Below are 16,156 nucleotides of genomic sequence, written 5' to 3' on the forward strand. Positions count from 1 at the left end.
CAAAAAAAAACAACAAAAGACAGGAAAACAGAAATTGTGTTTTCTGCTTCAAAAATAAAAAAGACAGGAAAACAAAAATTGTGTTTTCCTGTCTTTTTTTGAGCGGAAAACACAATCGCTATATTGTGCGCACAAGATAATCGGCCAATCACAAACGCGGATTATATGGAGGGAACAAGATACTATCTTGTTCTCTCAAATTAATCAGCCCATGAAAACGTCCTAAAGGCAAGGCTCTGATATAACATAACATACTTCTATTAGTACTACTATTACTACTACTGTGCGCCTGTTTTCCTGTCTTTTTATTTTTCGGGGCGGAAAACAAAATTTCTGTTTTGCTGTCTTTTTTATTTTTGGACAGCAGATGTCCTTAGTGCCACCGTAGTATACTGTATCGTAACTTGCTTACATATAAACAATATGGCACAACTCAGCCGTTGTAGTGTATACATTGGGATTGAAAATGAAAATTGTGTACAATTTCGACATGCGGTATTGAGCCTTGGGTCAAAATAGACCACATTGATATCTTTTGAGGGTCGAATACGAAGTCTAATGGGTGATAACGTTTTCTCTTGAAGCAAAACACATATTAGGATTGTAGAAAACCAATATTTAAAAAAATTCTCTTTTTAAGTGTTACACAAGTATACATATATTGTAAAGAATATTGTGTCTATCATGAAACAAAATATATTTTGTGTATATCTTATTTAAAATATATTTTGCCCTCATTGTTATACATAGTGAAATATCACAATAAATATGCGACATTATAAACAACATTTAATTTGGCACTTTTCATGCATGCAAGTAACAAAATATTGCACCATACCGATATTATCGGAATATTATATGTTCTTATTCTCAAAACAATCCGGCTTTGAAGTAAATAACCTTCTTTTGGACTGAGATTTCTTTCTAAAAATAGATTTAATACTTGAAATAAAGCTATGTGGCCTTTTACGCACAGGCGCCACCGCTACTTCCATAGCAACCGAGAACACTTCCGTTACACCAGTTCCCTCAAGAGCTGAGCATTCCATGTATCGGAGCGATCCACACTTTCGACTGAAATGTTTTGCCTTTTTCACAGACACAAAATTAACGTCTTTTGTATCTTTAACACTTATATTCTCGTATGAAACAGACGTCATCTGCGCTGACAATCTGCTCGATTCTAACGTAGAGTTTCTGCGATCGCGTTTCGTGCCTACGAGAATAAACGGTGTTCCCGGTCGGTACTGACGTATTTCCGGAATCCATTTTGTTTTAACGTTGTTGAAGGAATCTTCGTCTGCTACCGAAAAGCAGATGACGAAAACATCGGTGTCGTAGTACGAGAGGGTCCTCAATCGATCGTAAGTCTCCTGAAAGTAGACAAACGTACGAACATTTTAGTTTCTAAATAAACACAGGGATTTTTATATACTAATACATGTATTATTATGAATATTCTAATTGATTACTTATTTATGCGACAACAACAATAAGTGAGCAGTTGCTTGATCGAAGTTGCGTGTACATTTGTGTTGAGATTGGCTAGGTATATTTATGTGCATTATGAAACCGTGGTCATACTACTATATCATGGTACGATACTTTTTTTCAACTTACAATTGGGCCGTGCTCTGTGAAAATGGGGTTAAATGCATGTGCGTAAAGTGTCCCAATTTAGCGTGTGCAGTCCGCACAGGCTAATCAGGGGCGACACTTTTAGCCTAAACTTGATTTTTGCTAATAAGAGACTTTCTTTAAACACAGTATATCATAAAGGCGGAAAGTGTCGTCCCTTGATAAGCCTGTGCGGACTGTACAGGCTAATCTGGGACGGCATTTTACGCACATGCGTTAAATCCCTTTTCACAGAACACGGCCTAATTATGTGTTCTTATTTCTTGACTAATGTAATTTTTACAAAACATGTTTGTGTTTTGTTCTGAGCAGCAGCTCATGGTATACTTATAGGTTATTAGACGTTTCACTGTACAATACGAAGATATATTTGGACGAGCACACAGTTTGACGTCATATTGGACGAGCCGTTAGGCGAGTCCAATATGACTTCAAACTGTGTGCGAGTCCAAATATATCACGTATTGTACAGTTTAAACGTCTAATAAGCTTTTTATTATATATCCCTTTCTTCAGCTCTTTGTGTCATCTTCATTATAATTTTTATTTTAAAATGCTTTGATTGCATATGTGCTATTTTCAAGTTTTTGTTTTTGTTTTGTTTTTGTTTTTCAAGATAAGCGCCTGGGTGAATCGATTATTGTACATTCGGATACTTTTTTCTCGGTAACGGCTTTTATCGTTATAAAACAATTGCTTAGTGCACTTGTACTCAACTGTCCAATATGGAAAAAATACAGACTTTTTGGACCCAATACCGGAATATATTGGACGGTCTCGTGGTTCATATGAAGAATGCCAATTGGATGAATTTATTGGATATAGAATAAAAATTAATATTATTGCTTGACACGTTTACGTTGACAGACCAATTAAGGTGTCGTAGAATATATTAATTGTAGGACTGTAAGCAATTTACATACGTCAAACGACACCTTTCGGCGGATGCTGCAGACGACAGCCGGAGAGTTATTCGAGATATGCGAGCATTGTTGACGTTTTTACATATTTTTGTTATTTCTTATGCGACATTTATGATTTATTGTGCGGTTTATAAGAGCGCTCGTTTGTGAAATGAATAAGCCACAAATCTTACGAATTGTGGGTGAAGCATCTAGAATATCCTTACAATTATTAAATTACACGGAGCATAAATATTGTAGTGTGACTACTCTACGTGCTTGATTTAAATGCCAACATGTATGTTTCATCCCCACATAGGATAGGTCTCCGCTATGCATTAGTTACAATGACTGCACACCGTTTTTAATCCCACACTTTATTTCCTAAACCTCAGAAAACATTTAACCCATTTATGCCTAGTGGACTCTCCCATCCTTCTAAAATTGGATCAATTTATTTTCAAAATTAGGGATGTCTTGTATATTTATTTCTATATTTAGAATATTTCTTACAGAAATTCCTATAAGCAAACCCTGATGAGACGCCGCATCATGCGGCGTCTCATCTGGGTCTAGGCTATTTGCGAAGGCCTTTTTTCTAGACGCTAGGCATAAATGGGTTAACATGTGTTTTACGTTATACAGTTGTCAGATACTCGATATTTAACAGTTAATACTACTACTTAAACCAAAATGTTTTAAAATTAATTCTTTGTTGTCTGTATGTGAAAATAATATTAATTTTGACCATAAATTGTTGCGCCCAATTAATAATAGATATTATCAAAATGTTTAAGGTGTATCACATTATAAAATAATAAATAATGTTCTTCGCGAAATATGTATAAAAGCTGCAGTATTAACAACGTTAAATCCCATAATATGTATTGCTGTCTGTCATACATTGCACTTGACAACCTAACCATGTTCTTATTATTATGAACTTCGAATTTCTGAAATAAACTTGAACAACAAACCTGTCCGGCTGTGTCTATGATGCTCATGGTGTGTTGCATTTCGCCAACAGACACGTCCACTGGAAAGATATAATTAATTGTTATATTAATACACCACACAGATTAAATTTACAACATTTACCACTAGTTATTGGTAGCGAACGAGTATGTTTTATTTGCGTACCGTGATGCTAACTTGTTTAATCATATACAGAACTAGAAACCAGAAGTATTTTAATTAAGTACACCATTGAGAACGAAGTAATGTAAGTTAAATATTATTAGTAAAATAGTAAAAATGAGCACAATTATTAATCTTTGTCGGCGATTTCTCTTGCAGACGAAAACGAAGATTTGAAAGAAATTCTATATGTACCTCGGTCATGGAGAAAATGGAGCTTAATACATTTGCGTAAAGTGTCGTCCTAGATCAGGGACGACACTTTCCGCTATAACTATAAAGAGACTTACCTTAAACGAAAACATACAATCAAAGCGTTAAGTGTCGTCGCTGATTAGCCTTTACGAACAGCACAAGCTAATCTTGGACGACACTTTAAGCCCGGTTTTCCAATAGCGCGGCTCATATAAAATAAATCGCGTTCTGAGAAAACTGGACATAATGCATGTACGTAAAGTGTCGTCCCAGATAAGCCTGTGCAGTCGGCTAATCAGGAACGACACTTTCCGCCTCCATTGGATTTTTGCTAAAAAGGGACTTCATTTAAACGAAAAATGTCATAAAAGCGAAAAGTGTCGTCCCTGATTAGCATATGCGGATTGCATATGCTAATCTGGGACGACACTTTATGCATTATACCCAGTTTTCTCAGAACACGACTCTAATATAGTTCCACCTACCTGTGTAACAGTCGAAGCACGTGGGGATGTAGTCCATCTTGATGCCGCCCGTGGTGTAGCTCATCAGCATGCTAGTCTTGCCGACCGCGCCGTCGCCGACGATGACGCACTTCACCTCACCTCGCCGCTTCTCGTTCATGCGCATACTTGAGTTGTATGGTCCGTATTTATTTTTATTTTATTTATTTTCGAGATTTTAATAGTAAAACCTATTTTCGTTCTCGTTTGTCGACCATTTTGAAAAATTCAAAAGAAGTTTTATTAAATTTCTCGAATAAAGCTTTTCCGCGATTCTTTACACTGGAATGAACGTTGAAAGAGTCCGTAGATGAATTGTTTCTTAAACGGTGCAATCAACCTGAATCGCACAAATAGTTAAGATCGTCTGTTCCGTTTCTCAAATTGTAACTTGATTCAATAAATGTTGTTTCACATAATAAATTAATTTCCGCTGTGTGTTTTGTTAACAAGAAATATACAACATAAACATGTGAACAATTATCTGAGCAAATCTAAATCTATTGCGTCACGGTTTGCATCGGTAGCTACACGCAATCTAAACGCACGTCTGCTCGCACTGTTTGTGTTGCCCTGCTTATGTCAACCTTTATATAGGGATGGTACAAGCTTTTCTTTTTTTTAAATCAGAGTTTATTTACAGGTCCTACCGGCCTCTTCACGAGGTCTTTGAGGTCCGACCTGGGGATGGTACAAGCGCGCGCTGTAGCGGTTTAAATACTTAACAAGGCGTTAATGTATTTCCGAATAGAAGGACTTCCACTTCTAAATAACCTTCGTGACACGCATTTATTTCGCACGCAACAAGTGTCCACTTAGTTTCAACCTTTTGTGCGCTTATAAAATTCGAAGTATGTTATGTATTTCAATGACTTAATATAATGAAATTTGTTGGCTTATATAGTATTTTAGTATACCCGCGTTACGCTATAAATAGATTTAAACTGAAAATTAAAAATAGCGCAAACGTATAATCAATATATTGGTATTATCCGATTGCTACTTTACGTCATATGATATGCATACTGACTACATTTCTTTATTTAGAATGATGATTTTAAACGATATTATTAAATTAAATCGTACCTATTGATTGTTGAAATTGTCTTTACCGCTTTTAGCTGATTTACGTTACAAATTATTGACAGGCAGCTATAATTTTAAATGTAACACTTACATGTTTAATAATTTGAGCATAAATAATCGTTACTTAGAACACTAAAACTGAAACGCTTTCTTTGGAAATAAGTGTTTATTTAATCGTAAAAATTAATTCACACAATGAACATTTATAAAATATATAGAAACAGAACGAACATTTAATTTCTATAGTGTCATATTGAACATTTATATAAAGGGTAATACACGTAAGCGCCCAGCGTACGGCTCGAACCCACGGCCCCGAGATTAAGAGTCTCGTGCTCTACCGACTGTGGGGCTGCATATTTAATGATTTTTAAATCAGTATTGTCCCCAACCCCGCCAAATTCACTTTAATAGTCAACACAGTTCGATATGTTATTGATTTTAATCCAGTTCTAATCATAGAACAGAAATATTTTCACTCGTGCCTGATGATAACTCGTGAATGCCAATCGATAATCAACCGAAATAATAAAATATCGTCTTAATCTATACATAACTTGCTCAAACAGGATCTGCACAATGAGGCGTCCTGTAGTACTGCCACTGAACAAGACGACTATCTATTAAGCCTTATAGTAAAGTTAGGAGATCGTAACCATATAACAACACGGCAAAGTCATACACCGGGAGGTGACATTCAAGCCCATGAAAGGAGTTTGAGGTCATAACAGTGATCGCATTGCGTGTCCGTCATTCAACCCCATTCGTGTGCGAATGTATCTGATGAACCGGTCAAAATGTGTTCATGACTTTCGTCTGTTCTACTCAATTAGCTAAGAGTATTGGCACGCACTCCGTGTCCTCTTACAACACATCCTCAAGCACGGAAGGACATCATCAACTACACTTCTATTTATTTAGTAGCAATCAACGAAACGGTATGTTATAATATCATAATGAAACAATTTATCATAGTACAGCAAATACACATATTTATTTAAATATGCCGACTTTATGACTTCGCGTTTTCAAATTTCTTATCCACACAGTCACAGTTGAATGGAAATATTCCGTTACAGCACGGCTGCCACGTGACGCGAGGAACCAGGCGGTCCCACCGGAACTGGCTCTCCACGGGGTCAAGAGAGGTCACGTGCTCTCGGATCGCGCTCTCTACAGCGGCCGATATCTCCCGATACATTTTTGATTCTGGTTCGATTGGCGTTGTTTCGCCAGGATCTGATGTCATATCGTAAACATCTGGAGTGGCTAATGGGACCGCGTTGTTGCAGCTGCACATAAATCTGCACGTGGTCCTTCCCGGAAGTAGAGACGGGGTGTGCGTGACATACTTCCACGTGGTGTGACCTAAGAACAGATTTAATTAAAACTTAATTATTAACAGTTTTTATGAACAGGTAAAGAGCGACCTATCACAGGTGCAATATGGATGCAATAGGATACACAATTTGTGTTTTTGCGTTAATATTGATTACCATTTTAAATAGATTAACCTTGAGGAATCAAGATGTTTTGATGAACGTTTCGAACATGCCATAATACTAATAACATAAAGTTTCATGTTACAAAGAATAACTGACCACAAAACAACTGATACGCCGGTGTAATTTGACCACAATAACCACCAATCAAGATGTTTTAATCGGCCAATGTCATAGTTTGACATCAATAGCCAATCATAAATAACCATGTTCATTATCAGAGCACACTAACCAGAGCTAAATGACCACAACATATTTAGACAGTGAGTAGCACACAGCACACATCATGGACTCACCAGTTCGAGGCCTGTATCTTACAGCGTGCAGTTTATCTCCGCAGTAATGAAACAAGAACTCGTGTGGCGATATAGCAACTTTCTCTTTCAACAGTGGCAAGATTCCTCTCCCATCGTACTTCCTGTCAACAGGAAGCGGGACTCCGACGGCGTCGGCTATTATCGGAATGATGTCCATCTGACTGGTCGGCTCGTCGGTTACGGCGCCGGTACGCAGAACTCCAGGCCACTTCATCAATCCCGGCACCCGGATGCCACCGTCAGGGGCACCGTGACCTTTGCCGCCTGTAATGTGAGGCAATTCATAACTGATACTTTAATGTCAGTTCTAATTTTTTGAGGGTGATCTTATAGTTGTATTGTAAAAAGTGCTTATAATAATTCTGATATCTAGACAAAGTAGGAAACATTCTCATAGAAATACACGTAGGGGCTAGAATCAGTTAAAAATTAATCTTACGTTTCAAATTAAACGCCGTAGTTGGTGCGTTACCAATCATCTGAATAACATATGCCGACCATTAACAATAAGTAACCTTACCCTTTAAGCGCCCATTGTATCCTCCGTCTGCGCCGATCTCACGGTGGCCCCCGTTATCGGAAGTGAAGTAGACGAGAGTGTTTTCCTCGACACCGGCATCCCGGAGTCCCCGAAGCATCTCCCCCACCGACCAGTCCAGCTCCTGCAAGCCGTCACCATAGCGACCGAGACAGCTCTTACCTTAACAAGGAAATACACCTGTATGGTACGTTTATGTTAGATTGAGTTACATTATTGCAAATTGGATAAATGTCTTTCTTGCAAAAAGTAACTGTTGCATTTTTTATATTTATGAAAAAAGCACAATGCGACTTAATTTACTTCTCAAGCTAACCAAGTTATAGTTTAAAACGTTTCATAACTCGTATATATATTATGTTTGTTTGTATACTAAACATACAGACCTTTCGCGACATAACATATACATGTATATCGTTAAATAAAAACCATACATGTGAACATATAACTACAACAAGACGGAAGGGCAAATCGGTATACGCCTCCCAACCATCCTGAAAAGCCGATGGTAGGAATACAAATCTCGATCCTTCAGCTAAATGATTTTATAGGATGAAACTATGGATGCTAGTGTAATTCTTTTCATGAAAGGGCACAGTTTATCCGACACCAACCGGGGCATTCTTAACACGAACTACTTTTTCCAAAGTAAATTTGAGAAAAACGTTCTTTATTATATCAATACTCGATCATCATGATTGATGTAATACACTTATTTACGTATTAAATTTGAATACTAGTATATACATTTAATGTACGCATTTCACATCAGTGTATAGCGTAAGAACAATGGCCGTTATAAATCAATCCAATACAGCGTTTCTTTTTATTTTCCAACTGAATGCACGGGGACCGTCAAATAAAATTCAATTATTCAAGTGTCTCGGCATTTCAAAAAGCATTTGCAGTACAATTAGAAGTGTTCGTGTGCTTTTGGATGGAGTAAAGCCATGAATTGCGAAAACAAGTGTTTAAATATATGTATGGCTCGAATGAAACCGGCGTGATTGTATTTATATTTCATGAAAATGTAGAATGTACTCGAATAAAGCGAGGCTTATAATAAAGTGTTTTTTTAATACTAGTAAGTGACTGTTTGAGAACTGTCTAATAGACATAACAAGAGTATTTAATCTTATAATGTTGGTGAGTTTTGGTTTATTTTTCGACTTTCATTTCTTTGATAAATTTATTTCTCCTTCTGGACTTCTTACACAAAACTGTTTAATATAAGTAAAGTAGAATGGCGATGAACACGTGTTTTATTTATTTCGTATGGAAATGATCAAAACTTTACTAGATATATACGGTAATTTAAATGCAAATTTTTTGTGAGGACATCAAGATAGAGAAGAGGCTCGACTTTTTATGCAAGTGAGTAAAACATGTGTCAAACGAGCTAACTTATTTATGTTGAAAAACATTTGTGCACAAACTAAAATTGATATTATTGGCGGTAATGAATGCTGCATTATGCTTGACGCAGGGAAGCACACTTTAAAATGGCAGGCATTTTGTGTTTGATCGTTTGCTTTGGTGAACAGAAAATGTTAGTAAAACCAAAACCTTTTGTTTTCTACTTGAATGAGTAACACTTAAATGCTGTATACATTTGAATCGTTGCATATTTCTTTATTCTGCCTCGTAACGCTATTTTTTCAATAGTTGAGGACTAAACCGTAGGCGTACCCGGAAAAAATACTTTTGATGCTATAACGAAAGGGTAAATTCATTTAATTTAATCTGTTTTTGCTATTGTTTAAAAAAATAAACGATAATAATTTGATTGTCTCAACTACGTAAATTTTAAATAAAACATATACATGAAGTAAGATAAATAGAATACATTGTATTAGGTAAATGTTTTTGTGTACATGTGATTTATTTTGTCCATTTTATCCGATGAGCTGATGAAAGATTTACAAGGAGAGGTGAGCCTCGCCGTGTAAGCCTTTCTCTTTTAAAAACGAGATATAATAGTCTCTATTTACAATATGATAACACTAAATTAACATACCATGAAATTCCATGCTTGTCTCTATTGCCACGTGCATATGAACCCAGGACATCACCAGGAGGAATGGCAGGTCGTTGTCGGTAGCGTTCCGCATAAACTCGAGTCCCTCGTTCACAAGACGCTGACTCAAACCCGCCAATCTGATTGGATGTTCAACAAGCAGGTGGTTTCGAAATAGGAAGCTCGTGAAGAGCTCCATGTTGTCGAAAAGGAAGTAGATGGCGTACACGGGCAGCGTCCAGAACGTGAACGCTAGTAGAAACGTCACCGGACCGACGTAACGGAACTTCAGCAGGCACACTAGAGCGGTAACGGTGACGGCCCAGACGGAGAAAAGCTGACCGTACCTGCGGCGTATGATCACAGAATAAACACAAACAGCTTCATTAATAATACAATGTCATAAGTTCTTTCTGAAAAGTTTCATTTTAAGTATGTTATGGAATATCACCAATCTTAATTTTTTCGGAAAATGTAAAATGGTATTCGAAAGAAGATTTATTAGAATATTTCCCTTGAAAGAACACACATTATGCTGCTATTCACAAAACTCCTCATGAAAATCTTGGAATATATAAATCGACCTTAAACTCGTTTCGTAATTTATAAAAGAGAAATGATTTACGGAATGTTTAAAGTTGTTTTGTGGGTGCGGGATAATTTAATAAATTTAATAAGTAAAACGTTAAGACTTGAATGCAAAAATGGTTCAATGGGGAGCTGCAGATTACTACCAGTATGGACGCATCAGTGTGACGACCTTGAACTCGTGTCCATAGTCGTCCAAGTTGGTACCTATGAGTCCGTAGAAGTGGTCGAAGCCCTGGTTGAGCGGGTGGTGGGCGTGGTCGCCCATGCGGTCTCTATGGAGACCAAGATGCCACTTGCCTGACAACCGACATGGGATTTATACTACCGTTACTGACAATGTACCCCCCCCAAAAACAAAACAAAGCAAAACAACAACAACAACAACAAAACAAAAAACAAAATAAAAAAAAAAAAAAAAAAAAAAAAACACACACACACACAAACAACAACAAAACAAGGGACAAAATTGTCACAAAACCAGGTTTTCAGTTGCAAAAAGTCTGATAAAGGGAGACAATTCAAAATGTGTATTGTTAAACCCCTTGTGTAATATTGACCTTGATTTCAATTAGAAAACAAGGGCTGTTTGTAAAACATGCATGCCCCCATATGGGCTGTCAGTTGTAGTGGAATCCATTGTGTGAATACGTTTTTTGTCAATGTGACCTTGACCTTTGACCTAGTGACCTGAAAATCAATAGGGGTCATCTGCCAGTCATGACCAATGTTCCTATGAAGTTTCATGATCCTAAGAGTAAGCATTCTTGAGTTATCATCCGGAAACCATTTTATTATTTCAAGTCACTGTGACCTTGACCTTTGACCTAAAAATCAATAGGAATCATCTGCCAGTCATGATCAATGTACCTATGAAGTTTCATGATCCTAGGCCTAAGCGTTCTTGAGTTATCATACGGAAACCATTTTACTATTTCAAGTCACTGTAACCTTGACCTTTGACCTAGTGACCTGAAAATCAATAGGGGTCATCTGCCAGTCATGATCAATGTACCTATGGAGTTTCATGATCCTAGGCCTAAGCGTTCTTGAATTATCATTCGGAAACCATCTGGTGGACGGACCGACCGACATGTGCAAAACAATATACCCCCTCTTCTTTGAAGGGGGGCATAAAAAGTCTGATAAAGAGAGACAACTCAAAATCAAAACGTGCATTGTTACTGATTGTTCATAGTTACATAGTTGTTTCAAAATCAATCTATTTTTAGTTGTGGCGACCTTGACCTTGGAGATATTGACGTAATTCTTTCGTGCGACACACCGTCCAATAATGGTGAACAAATGTGCCAAATGATTTTAAAATCTTACAATGCATGACATAGTAATGGACCAGACAAGCTCATTTATGACCATTTTTGACTTTCAAACTCAAATTGTGACCTTGACCTTGGATATATTGACGTAATTCTTTCGCGCGACACACCGTCTAATGATGGTGAACAAATGTGCCAAATGATTTTAAAATCTGACAATGAACGACAAAGTTATGGCCCGGACAAGCTCATTTATGGCCATTTTTGACCTTCAAACTCAAATTGTGACCTTGACCTTGGAGATATCGACGTAATTCATTCGCGCGACACACCGTCTAATGGTGGTGAACAAATGTGCCAAATGATTTTAAAATCTGACAATGAACGACAGAGTTACGGCCCGCTCAAGCTTGTTCCGCCCGCCAGCCCGCCGACATTCGCCAATCTAATAACCAGTTTTTTCTTCGAAAAACCTGGTTAACAACAACATAAATAAATAAAAATCAACAACAAAAAAAACAATAACAAAACACTAACATAAGTTGTTATGCAATTAAACACTGCGTAAGTATATGTACAAAAAGATCACCGAGACGGAAAACTAACACAAGAGCACCGCATAACAGGTGCCGCGCTCGGCTGCGGATGCAGTTTTGAATAAATAAAAGCTTGCCAGAATATTTTTTTTAGAGGTCACAGTGACCTTGACCTTTGACCTAGTGACCCAAAAATGGGTGTGGCATGTAGAACTCATCAAGGTGCAGCTTCATATGAAGTTTCAAAGTTGTAGGTTGAAGCACTTTGTTTTTAGAGCCAATGTTCAAAACCTTAACAAAATGTGAAGGTTTTAGCATTGTGGACGACACGTCGGCGGACACGGACACGACGAGCTGGCTATGACAATACCTCGGATGTTCTCCGAAAACAGCCGAGCTAATAACCATAAATATATCCACATTGCCCATGATTTAAAGGAAAAGGCTTGCTAAATATAACTACAATAACATAGATGTCTACCAATTAATTGAAAAGCAAAAAATACATGTACGCACCGATCAGAGCGTTTCTATATCCGGCCTGCCTCGTTATCTCTGCGACCGTCACCTCGGACTCGGGTAAACCGGAAGTGGAATACGGCCACAGGTTCACGCGCATAATCCCTTTAGGGGCCATGCCTGTAAAGAAACTAACATATTTTAAACTATCAAAATGTTTTCATATGATTTCAAGTAAATTTATATTTTCAACTTTTTATTATTATATTTCATACAATTGGATTTTAACGCACACACATTTGTAATATTAAGTACGGAGTTAAACTGCGACGGAAAACCAAACCACAATTATAATAAAGGCGGGGCAATATGTAAGTCTTTAATGCCTACAATGAACATCATAAAGTATTTTTACCTGTCCGCACAGGGTATCTTCCGGTCAGCAGAGCGGAGCGACTGGGCGTGCACGTGCTAGCGGCCGTCAGATGCTGGGTCATCTTGACCCCGTCCCGCGCTATGCTGTCAATGTTAGGCGTGCGCACACTGGTGTTGCCATAACAACCGAGGTCGCCGTAGCCCATGTCGTCTGCTAGCAGGATGAGGATGTTTGGCTTTCGCGCATGCGCACTGCTTGCCAATAAAGCAAGAATCGCGACCGTCAGATACATCGCCGCACTATGGACTAAACACCTGAAAGAGAAACTATGCAGGCGTCTATAAACGCTAGTTGATACAATTTATTATGGAATGCGATACTATTCTTCTGGAATACCCAAAAATTGAAGCGCCTTATACTTGTCAGTGTTTTTCATTTAAAATGTATTTTCATATTGCATTATGTGCACTTATATAGATCTATATATAGTACAACTATCCTTTTTTTTAAGAAGACATTTTGACGGAAGAATTTTTATTGATTTAATATGTGTATGCATTATAATAAACAACATGTAACTAAAAAAAATAAATAAAATAAATAAAACAAGAGATGTGTTTGTCAGAAACACAATGCCCCCCTAATGCGCCGCTTCGATTTTTTTTACCTTTTACCTTGAAGGATTACCTTGAACTTGAGATTTCACCACTCAAAATGTGCAGCTTCATGAGATACACCATAGGCGCTCGATGTCAATGACAATGTTGTTTGTTTAATGTATTTATTTATTTATTTTTTAGTTACCCGTTGTTTATTATAATTCATGCAAAAACTAAATAAATAAAAATCTTCCGACAAAACGTCTACTTAAAAAAAAGATAGTTCGACTATGTACATAGATATTGACATCTATACATACATAGTCGAACTATCTTTTTTTAAGAAGACGTTTTGTCGGAAGATTTTTATTTATTTAGTATGTGTATGCATTATAACAAACAACGGGTAACTAAAAAATAAATAAATCAATAAATTAAAAAAAACATTGTCATTGACATAGAGCACCTATGGAGAAACACATGCATGCCAAATATCAAGTTGCTATGTTTACTATTGCAAAAGTTAGGAAGAAGGTTAAAGTTTTGGGACACACACACACACACACGCACACACACACACACGCGCGCACACCCCCCTCCCCCCCCCCCCCCCCCCCACACACACACACAGACACATACAATGACAGACAGGCAAAAAACAATTTACCCCCGATCTTTTGATCCGGGGGCATAAAAACATTGCCATCGAGCGCCTGTGAGCGAAAGATAACAACAACAACTAATTAACATGTAACACACGTATCGAAAAGTCATTTGCCCAAATCAGACTATCTCAGACTATATGCTGAATAGATTTAAGCCAGTTAACTCATATGTGTTCAATAAATATTTCGGCCATTGACTGGCAAAACAAAGCTTAGATTGTTTTAATGTCTACTCTTACCTTGTTCACTTGTGTATATTCGGCATAATCATTACATTTCCGTATCTGCGTCTCGGATAGAGAACACGCTGAATTCGCGATCACGTGTTGAATCAAATGCAATGTACATGTATAGTGTTGTGTGTTTACATCGAAAGGTTAATAACTAGAATATGTATATTTTGAAGCAGGGGAGACAACATTTGTATTAATTGGTATCAATCTCCACGTAGAGTTGTCGTTTATTGATTGCTCTCACATACAATCGTATTGATCAAGCTATGCTGGTTCCAGTCAAATCTCTGCGCGGAGGTTGCGTTGCTACGGCGTTCACATACCTCCCTTAACGAAAACTGAATTTCAAGAATTAAATTACTGTTTAAATTGCAGAGATAACCCGCATAATGAAACTTGTATTTGAAAGCTACTACATTTTTTTTCCATTTAATCATGCAGTTTTGTGAAAATGTATGTACAATTCATAAACTCAGTAAAAAAGTACAATAATACAAGAAACAAATAAACCCTTATGACACATTATTATTCTGTAAAATGAAAATAATGGCAACGTTGTAACTTATGTTATTTTTCCACTGATAATTGACAGTTTTGACATCTTTCAATAAGTAATATATGCTGACATGTTTATTTCTCATTGTTTAGTTTGTCTAAAAACGGTATTATGCTAATTAATAACACAAAGTTTATTTTTCCAAAAAGGTTTATCGAAAAATATAATTCTCTATTATTTTCATTTCTATCTTTTCATGGATGTATTTTTGTCAATGGATTAGTTCACCGATTATCGTGTGTTTTTTGGTTAATGTCATGACATGAATAATTATAATTATTTTAAAATAATTATCTAAACAAGAAAAAATAAAATAAAACAAGAGAAATAAGTATGCCCATCGGTTCAAACCCACGACCTCTACAAGCAAAAGCTAAGCGTTACAACTGCAACACACTGGCTTTTCAATTACAACGGTCGTTTCGACTCGTTTAAACGCATGTGGTTTATATACGTTTTTCCCTTAAGTATTGATGGAACACGTTATAAACGCATTATGCTTTTTAGATTGCCAACACTACGTTAAATTGAATACAAAAAACAACAGCAAATGGCTTCTCAATACAAATAACACACCTTTTGTATTGTGATAATTACAGAAATAAATAAATCTCTTCCAGATGAGCATTCACTGCAAATGATGCATTACACGAAATTTAATGAAACCGAAAATAAGCCTTACTAATATATTTGAAGTAACTGACTTATAATGGAGGCGCTTTGAATTTCATTAGTATTTGTTTCTGTCACATACTATCCACAGTCTTAGCATTAAGATTAGCACTCAAAGATGCACAGGTAGTAACACTTACAGATGTACCACCAACTCTGCATGAATAAAGACCATATTTGTAAAAAAACTATAAGATTTTATTTTTTTAAATAGATTATCATTACTTGTTAAATAAAAGGCGTGCCCAAATTTATTTAAAAGAAATGCATTTATTTACTAAAATTAACTGGTCTCAAATATATTCAGAATACGAGATAAAATACATAGACAAGTCTCCATTTGTTATTTATATCAATGAA

At 36.7% G+C, this 16,156-nt stretch overlaps 2 protein-coding genes across 3 annotated transcripts; both read right to left on the reverse strand.

Moving 5' to 3' along the window:
* Positions 1-683: 683 nt before the first annotated feature.
* LOC127873962 (uncharacterized) lies at positions 684-5,021 on the reverse strand. Its single transcript, XM_052418063.1, has 3 exons — positions 4,358-5,021; positions 3,518-3,576; positions 684-1,373 (listed from the first exon to the last, which is right to left on the reverse strand). Exons 1-3 carry the CDS (start codon positions 4,500-4,502, stop codon positions 855-857), a joined length of 723 nt encoding a protein of 240 aa, XP_052274023.1. The 5' UTR covers positions 4,503-5,021; the 3' UTR covers positions 684-854.
* Positions 5,022-5,888: 867 nt separating this feature from the next.
* On the reverse strand, positions 5,889-14,722 carry LOC127874005 (arylsulfatase D-like). 2 transcript variants are annotated; one of them, XM_052418113.1, is made up of 8 exons: positions 14,575-14,722; positions 13,111-13,385; positions 12,753-12,875; positions 10,570-10,723; positions 9,836-10,182; positions 7,801-7,980; positions 7,260-7,544; positions 5,889-6,829 (listed from the first exon to the last, which is right to left on the reverse strand). In XM_052418113.1, the coding sequence occupies exons 2-8, from the start codon at positions 13,361-13,363 to the stop codon at positions 6,474-6,476; spliced, it is 1,698 nt and encodes a 565-aa protein (XP_052274073.1). In that variant the 5' UTR covers positions 13,364-13,385; positions 14,575-14,722; the 3' UTR covers positions 5,889-6,473. The 2 variants fall into 2 exon arrangements, with proteins under 2 accessions (XP_052274073.1, XP_052274072.1); XM_052418112.1 differs by having other exon boundaries at positions 13,111-13,397; positions 14,575-14,669.
* Between the last annotated feature and the right edge of the window lie 1,434 nt (positions 14,723-16,156).

This window comes from Dreissena polymorpha, chromosome 3, assembly GCF_020536995.1.
Source record: "Dreissena polymorpha isolate Duluth1 chromosome 3, UMN_Dpol_1.0, whole genome shotgun sequence".
In the NCBI taxonomy this organism is placed as follows: Eukaryota; Metazoa; Mollusca; class Bivalvia; order Myida; family Dreissenidae; genus Dreissena; species Dreissena polymorpha.

What these genes read in the sequence shown, in the direction of transcription:
- LOC127874005 (XM_052418113.1), bottom strand. Translation starts at nt 13,363, where the DNA reads ATGTATCTGACGGTCGCGATTCTTGCTTTATTGGCAAGCAGTGCGCAT. An exon ending in GACAAGCATGGAATTTCATG is followed by an intron (nt 7,981 to 9,835) that starts GTATGTTAATTT and finishes TTCCTTGTTAAG; the next exon opens with GTAAGAGCTGTCTCGGTCGC. An exon ending in ATACAATGGGCGCTTAAAGG is followed by an intron (nt 7,545 to 7,800) that starts GTAAGGTTACTT and finishes CTCACATTACAG; the next exon opens with GCGGCAAAGGTCACGGTGCC.
- LOC127873962 (XM_052418063.1), bottom strand. Translation starts at nt 4,502, where the DNA reads ATGCGCATGAACGAGAAGCGGCGAGGTGAGGTGAAGTGCGTCATCGTC. An exon ending in GTGCTTCGACTGTTACACAG is followed by an intron (nt 3,577 to 4,357) that starts GTAGGTGGAACT and finishes ATATCTTTCCAG; the next exon opens with TGGACGTGTCTGTTGGCGAA. An exon ending in TCATAGACACAGCCGGACAG is followed by an intron (nt 1,374 to 3,517) that starts GTTTGTTGTTCA and finishes GTCTACTTTCAG; the next exon opens with GAGACTTACGATCGATTGAG.